We start from the raw sequence: 8,330 nt of genomic DNA on the forward strand, positions 1-8,330 counted from the left end.
AAGAAGAAGAAGAAAAGAAGAAGAAGAAAAAGAAGAAGAAAAGAAGAAGAAGAAGAAGAAAAGTTTAATTCTGATTAGTACAATTTAGTGAAAACTACTCACAAAATTGATGGCTAAAAACTTTTAAAAAAGAGTTACGTCAATTTCGTTCTATCACACCACAGGCAATTTGGAGAATTTCACGCACAGAACCCCCAACCCATGCAAGAAATCGCCCCCAAGATTGAAGAAGAGGCAGGAGCTGCCATGGAAGAGATTGAAAAAATGATTGCTGAGATTGAAGGTACGTGCAGGGCTATTTGATCTAATGATTGCTGAGATTGAAGGTACGTGATTGGGCATATGATCTAATGATTGTTAAGATTGAACGTACGTGCTGGTCTACTGATCTAATTGAAAAAATGATTGTTGAGATTGAAGGTACGTTGTTGGACATTCCCCTCGATTTGATTTCCTCCTCCCCTCCGCCCATTCTTCATTTTCCTCCTTCCGCTTCTCCTCTTCCTCCTCCTCCTCCTCCTCCTCCTCCTCCTCCTCCTTCTTCTTCTTCTTCTTCTTCTTCTTCTTCTTCTTCTTCTTCTTCTTCTTCTTCTTCTTCTTCTTCTTCTTCTTCTTCTTCTTCTTCCTTCTCCACCACCCCAACACCTCCTCCTCCCGATCCTCCTCCTCATCCCCATCCTACTCATTGACATCCTTCTTTTCATCCTCCTCCTAATTAGCTTCCTCACAATGCTCCTCGCACCCTTCCTCCTCCTTCTCCCTTCTCCATTCCGCCTCCTTATTCTTTGTGCGGCTATTTGGTCTAGTGGTATGACACTCGCTTTATGATCTAAAGCTCCTGGATTCGAGTCTTGTTCGGCGCATAGTTGAGTCCTTTGGAAAAAACTCTTCACTCACATTCTCTCACCGTACTCAGGTGTAAAATGAGTACCTGGTCGTTAACGACATTGTCTCTGTCGGAAAAAAAATTGCATAATCGCCTAACATGTGTCATATCAAGTTCTTTATGTTACGTATTGCTGTTGGTCAGGGACCCTTTGTAAAGCCGTTTGAGCACGTTCAGTGGACATTGCGAAATATACATAAACTCGAATATATGTATTCATACACCCATCACCCACCAATCAAACACAAACCATCAAATGTGACGTCATCCACAGGAGCTGACATCAAGGACATCGGAGCAGAAAATTGCCAAATGGCAGGCAAAGACTGAAGAACTGATGGCCGAGATCATTCAGATCATTGTCAGCGTCACTGGACTGGACACTGAAGACCTTCAGCTGGACAGCTCTGACATGGACGGCATCATGAACTTCTTGGGGGTAAGTCTGCATACAGTGTTTCGCTTATCGTGTTTTGTTGATAAAGGGGAAACCCGAAACGTCCACATTATTATCTGTTTTCGTTTATTGAATTGAAGCTTATTTTACATTGTTATTTACTTCTTTGAGCTTCGAATGTTAACATCATCATCATCATCATCATCGTCATCATCATCGTTATCATCATCATCGTCATCATCATCATCATCATCATCATCATCAGCATCATCGGCATCATTATGTTGTCGCTGATGTCGCATATAACAACAGAGAGCTGGTTAACTCCAGTCAAATCGTCTCGCTTAAGAGATCTTACACAGTTTGTTCAAAAAAGCAGTTTATCAGAGCCATTAGGCCCATGGAACCGAAGTTTTATCCCGGGTTCTATAGCATGAAACAGACAATAGCAATTGCTAGCTACCCTTTGTATAGGACTGCAGTCGATCTCAAAGTACTTTCACCAGAACTAAAAGACCCATCACCCAATCCGTGTTAGGTAGACAAGGGGGGGGGGGGGGTCAGAAAAAAATCTCAACTGCCCCCGGGACAGATCTTGGTCCTTTTTGCGTGTAAAACGAACGTTCTACAAACTGAGATGTTGCCCCCCCCCCCCCCCCTATTTGTTAAAACTTTTAGCATCTAGAGATGCACATAATTCGAAGAAAGAAGAAAAGAGCTATTTACTAAAATACCTAAATATGATATATATTTTCTAATGAATTATACAACTTACTGTTGAGAGTATTTTACTAGCATAGCGTCAATAGGTATTGTTAAATGCGATTATGCGCTTGTTTACACACTATTGTTCATTGCTACAGATGACTGGCTCCGGCTCCGGCTCCGGCTCTGGCTCTGGCTCTGGCTCCGGCTCTGGCTCTGGCTCTGGCTCTGGCTCTGGCATGTCCTATGGCTCTGGCTCCGGATCTGGCATGTCCTATGGCTCTGGCTCCGGCTCTGGTATGTCCTATGGCTCTGGCTCTGGCTCCGGCTCTGGTATGTCCTATGGCTCTGGCTCCAGCTCTGGCATGTCCTATGGCTCTGGCTCTGGCTCTGGATCAGGTTCCTATGAAAAGAGTAAGAAACTGTGATACATTATTATTATTATTATTATTATTATTATTATTATTATTATTATTATTATTATTATATTATTATTATTATTATTATTATTATTATTATTATTATTATTATTATTATTATTATCATTATCATTATCATTATCATTATATTATTATTATTATTATTTATTATTATTATTATTATTATTATTATTATTATTATTATTATTATTATTATTATTATTATTATTATATATTATTTATTATTATTATTATTATTATTATTATCATCAGCATCATCATCATCATCATCTCATCATCATCATCATCATCATCATCATTATTATTATTATTATTATTATTATTATTATTATTATTATTATTATTATACGATGAAGTTCCAGAGGCCAATGGAGAATAAAAAATCAGGTGTAAAATGAGAACTTGGTCTTTAACAGTGTTGTCTATATCGAAAAAAAAATTATATCGCCATGTCTCGTTCTAACATGTTACGTGTTGCTGTTGGTCAGGGACCCTTGTAAAGCGCTTTGAGCACATTTAGTGGATTTTGCACTCTTTAAAAGCTCAAGTTGTTTTGTTTTGTTTTTTATTATCTATTTTTGCTATTGTGTTCCATAAATTCGGGTTTTCCGTAAAACTAGATGGGAATAATCATAAATTCGCATTTATTATATAAATAACAAAAAAAAAACAGAGCATTTCTACAGTGCTATAACCACTAAATGTGCTCAAAGCGCTTTACAAGGGTATATAGCCAACAGCAACGCTCAACCTCTAGTACGAGACATGACATGACGCCTGATAGGCGATCTTGCAATTTTTTTTCCGACAAAGACAAAGCTGTTAACGGCCTGGTATGTTTATTCTTCTTTGGATTACGTTTTAGACAGAGTTTACCTTGAATCTCATCTCTGAATCATTCTAGTCTTTACCCATATATGGACAAATATTGTATCAAACTTCAATCCGTCATTTATTTTCTAAAATAAATAATAACGTGAAGTTGAATGTAAGCTTCAATTTAATTACAAAAACAGATCAAATGAACGTTTCGGGATCCCCTTTATCAACAAAACAGGATGATTGAAACACCACAGATGAATGAGATGATGTGGTAGTGGCGTAGTTAAGATGAATAAACAAAACATTGGTTGGCAGGAAATATTATGCTCCTTTGTAAGGAAGCACTAATTGAAATAGAATACTAGATATTTCTTAAAAGTGTGCAATTAATTAAATGAAAAGAGGGGAGGCGGGGAGGAACTGTGTAATGCAGTTTAGAAAGTGAAATATAAAATGAAATATAAAAACGTGTAGACTATTGTTGGAAAATAAATATAATGGAATTGAAAATAAATACAAAAAATATAAAAAATAATCATAATAATTAAGGGATGTCGGTATAAGTATAATCATTAGTGGCAGCAGCAGTAGCTGTTTTGTTGGTAAAGGGGAAACCCGAAACGTTCATTTGATCTGTTTTTGTAATTAAATTGAAGCTTACATTCAACTTCACGTTATTATTTATTTCTTCGAGCTTCGAGCAGCAACATTTACACTTTATTTTCTCAGAACGTTACTTCAGCGGATCTGGCAGTGGAAGCGGAAGCGGCTCTGGTTCCGGCTCTGGCTCCGGCTCTGGCTCCGGCTCTGGCTCAGGATCTGGCTCCGGCTCTGGATCAGGCTCAGGCTCTGGTTCTGGCAGTGAAGAGAGTAAGCATTCAACATCAGTTGTGGTAATGGCGTAATAAATACTTTTGATGCATTTTTGTTTTGAGCATCTTGTAGATGACATTTAACTCGTCAAATTCTGTTGCACATAAAATGTCTTTCTAGCCCCAAGCTGTACTCCATAGAATATCGAAACAATCAATGTCTTTTAGCTTTTGAATTTCAGAATCGCTTGGTCATTAAGTGTAATATTTTTTTCCTTTTTTTTCAGAACGTTACTTCAGTGGATCCGGCAGCGGAAGTGGAAGCGGCTCTGGTGATATGTCTTATGGCTCTGGCTCCGGCTCTGGCTCCGGTTCCGGCTCTGGCTCTGGCTCTGGCTCTGGATCAGGCTCAGGCTCTGGTTCTGGATCTGGTTCTGGCAGTGAAGAGAGTAAGTATTCTACATCTTTTTGCTTAACATTTACAGTCATTATCAAGATATTAATAAACAAAAATAAAAATGGCAACTTATAAAATTAAATTGATGCTTAACGCAGAACATTTTGGACCCAAAATTTGTCTTCAACCAACAACAAAAACAGTTAAAACTTTTATACATCCCATAAAATCCAGATTATTCCACAGTTCAGTTTCTAGCCACTAGTATTCAATTTAACATCATGTAGATGAAGATTTTCTCGTCAAAAGTCGTTGCACTTGAATTTCTAGTCCCAAAACTTTCTTCCATAAAATATTAAAATAACTTCCTTTAAAACCTGAATGTCATTTCTAGACCACCCAGTAGTCTTTGAGTATGTGTATAAATGAACAGAAAGTTAATCAAAATATCTCTGATTCTTTTCCTCAGAACGTTATTTCAGTGGCTCCGGCTCTGGCTCTGGCTCTGGTGATATGTCTTATGGCTCTGGCTCCGGCTCTGGCTCTGGTGATATGTCTTATGGCTCTGGCTCCGGCTCTGGTTCTGGTGATATGTCTTATGGCTCTGGCTCTGGCTCTGGCTCCGGCTCTGGTATGTCCTATGGATCTGGATCTGGCTCAGGCTCTGGATCTTTTGGCTATGGCAGCGGAAGTGGAAGCGTTGAGAGTAAGTATTCAAATCAAAACATTAGGCAATATAGAAAGGGTTGTAATTATAAAGCTATGTACATTTTTTAACTTGTCAAAACATCTAGGCCATAAAATAATTACAATGATTGCCTTGAAATATTTTAGTGAGCGTTTAAAAAAATTAACATCAAGTAGATGAAAATAAAATCATCAAATTCCGTTTTTCATAAATTTTCTAGTCCGAATCTTAATCATAAAATTATCTCCAAATAACTTTATTGGAGGCACTTCTATCTTCAATTTCATTTCTGAATCATTCTATATTTAGAATCATAAATGAACAAAGGATATTGTACCAACATTTTTCAATTCCTCATCCAATTTCTCAGAACGTTACTTCAGTGGATCCGGCAGTGGTAGTGGAAGTGGAAGCGGCTCTGGCTCTGGCTCCGGCTCCGGCTCTGGTGATATGTCTTATGGCTCTGGTTCCGGCTCTGGATCTGGATCTGGCTCTGGCTCTGGGTCTGGCTCAGGATCTGGCTCTGGTTCTGGTAGTGAAGAGAGTAAGAATTAAAATACAAATTTTGTTTGAAATATTAGCATGGTTATATAAACAGTAATAGCCGTATAACAGCTTATTCAAACTAAAAAAATACTAAACACTTAACTTTTCGGGATCAGAACCCCTCTTCAGTTAACAACAAACAAATAAAACATTAATACATCACATAAAATTGATTCTTTTCCTCAGAACGTTATTTCAGTGGCTCCGGCTCTGGCTCTGGCTCTGGTGATATGTCTTATGGCTCTGGCTCCGGCTCTGGCTCTGGTGATATGTCTTATGGCTCTGGCTCCGGCTCTGGCTCTGGTGATATGTCTTATGGCTCTGGCTCTGGCTCTGGCTCCGGATCTGGCATGTCCTATGGCTCCGGCTCTGGTATGTCCTATGGATCTGGGTCTGGCTCAGGCTCTGGATCTTTTGGCTATGGCAGCGGAAGTGGAAGCGTTGAGAGTAAGTATTCAACAATATCAATATATTAGGCAATATAGAAAGGGTGTAATTATAAAGCTATGTACATTTTTTTTTTACTTGTCAAAACATCTAGGCCATAAAATAATTACAATGATTGCCTTGAAATATTTTATTTGAGCGTTTTAAGAAAATTAGTATCAAGTAGAAAAAAAACAAAATCATCAAATTCCGTTTTTCTTAAATTTTCTAGTCCGTATTTTAATCATAAAATTATCTTCAAATAACTTTCTTGGAGCACCGTGTATCTTCAATTTCATATCTGAGTCATTCTTGATTTAGAATCACAATTGAACAACGGATGTCATATCCCAATCTTTTTCAATCCCTCATCCAATGTCTCAGAACGTTACTTCAGTGGATCCGGCAGTGGTAGTGGAAGTGGAAGCGGCTCTGGCTCCGGCTCTGGATCTGGCTCTGGCTCCGGCTCCGGCTCCGGCTCTGGTGATATGTCTTATGGCTCTGGCTCCGGCTCTGGCTCTGGCTCTGGCTCTGGCTCAGGATCTGGCTCTGGTAGTGAAGAGAGTAAGAATTAAAAACAAATTTTGTTTGAAATTTAGCATGATGCAGACAGTTAGGTATAAACAGTAATAGCTGTATAACAGCTTATTAAAATGAACAAAATAAAATAGTAAACACTCATCTTTTCGGGATAAGAACCCCTCTTCAGCTAACAACAAAACAAATAAAACACTAATCATCACATCAAATTGATTTTTTCTACAGAACGTTATTTCAGTGGCTCCGGCTCTGGCTCCGGCTCTGGCTCTGGCTCTGGTGATATGTCTTATGGCTCTGGCTCCGGCTCTGGCTCTGGTGATATGTCTTATGGCTCTGGCTCCGGCTCTGGCTCTGGTGATATGTCTTATGGCTCTGGCTCTGGCTCTGGCTCCGGCTCTGGTATGTCCTATGGATCTGGATCTGGCTCAGGCTCTGGATCTTTTGGCTATGGCAGCGGAAGTGGAAGCGTTGAGAGTAAGTATTCAACAATATCAAAACATTAGGCATTATAGAAAGGGTGTAATTATAAAGCTATGTACATTCTTTAACTTGTAAAAATATCTAGGCCATAAAATAATTACAATAATTGCCTAGAAATATTTTAGTGAGCGTTTTAAGAAAATTAGCATCATGCAGATAAAAACAAAATCATCAAATTCTGTTTTCCATAAATTTTCTAATCCGAATTTTAATCATAAAATTATCTCCAAATAACTTTATTGGAGGCACTTCTATCTTAAATTTCATTTCTGAGTCATTCTATATTTAGAATCATAAATGAACAACGGATATTGTACCAACATTTTTCAATCCCTCATCCAATTTCTAAGAACGTTACTTCAGTGGATCCGGCAGTGGTAGTGGAAGTGGAAGCGGCTCTGGCTCTGGCTCTGGCTCCGGCTCCGGATCCGGCTCTGGCTCCGGCTCTGGCTCTGGCTCTGGCTCTGGTTCTTGCTCAGGATCTGGCTCTGGTTCTGGGAGTGAAGAGAGTAAGTACTAAATGAAATATTCGTTCAAAATTTAGCATGATGGAATTTGTATTATACAAACATTGATATAACACCTTGTAAAATTTCCAAAATACTAAACACTTATCAATAACAAAACAATTATAACATTAATACATCACATAAAATTGATTCTTTTCCTCAGAGCGTTATTTCAGTGGCTCCGGCTCTGGCTCTGGTGATATGTCTTATGGCTCCGGCTCCGGCTCTGGCTCTGGCTCTGGTGATATGTCTTATGGCTCTGGCTCTGGATCCGGCTCTGGCTCTGGTATGTCCTATGGCTCCGGCTCTGGCATGTCCTATGGATCTGGATCTGGCTCAGGCTCTGGAAGCGGAAGCGGAAGTGGAAGCGTGAGAGTAAGTATCAATAATATCAAAACATTAAGCAGTATTACAAAAAGTATGATTAAGAAGCCACAAACATTTTAAACGAACAAAATGAAATGTAGGCCATAAAATAATCAAAATAATATCTTAGGAAGATTTTAGTAAGCGTTTTAACAAAATTATCATCATATTGATGAAAAACGACTCTTTGAATTTTTGTCAAAACTTTTCTAATTCATATTTTAATCCTAAAATTATCTCCATATTACTTTCTTGGAGCACCTTATATCCTAAATTCAGTTAGATAGATTCTAGGTTTAAAATGATTAATGAATTG

General features: G+C 38.4%; 1 protein-coding gene across 1 annotated transcript; it reads left to right on the top strand.

Moving 5' to 3' along the window:
* Positions 1 to 164: 164 nt before the first annotated feature.
* LOC144961586 (uncharacterized) lies at positions 165 to 8,023 on the top strand (the record flags this gene model as incomplete). Its single annotated transcript, XM_078894723.1, has 12 exons — positions 165 to 283; positions 1,161 to 1,325; positions 2,147 to 2,402; positions 3,980 to 4,120; positions 4,350 to 4,511; positions 4,929 to 5,165; positions 5,518 to 5,691; positions 5,880 to 6,140; positions 6,504 to 6,683; positions 6,885 to 7,133; positions 7,490 to 7,648; positions 7,812 to 8,023. Coding segments are annotated over exons 2-12 (2,133 nt in total), but the record flags the coding sequence as incomplete, so codon positions are not given.
* Positions 8,024 to 8,330: the final 307 nt, after the last annotated feature.

The sequence above is a fragment of the Berghia stephanieae genome, unplaced genomic scaffold (genome assembly GCF_034508935.2).
Source record: "Berghia stephanieae isolate SIO BIC M18660-M18661 unplaced genomic scaffold, UCSD_Bste_1.3 scaffold3167, whole genome shotgun sequence".
Lineage (NCBI taxonomy): Eukaryota > Metazoa > Mollusca > Gastropoda > Nudibranchia > Aeolidiidae > Berghia > Berghia stephanieae.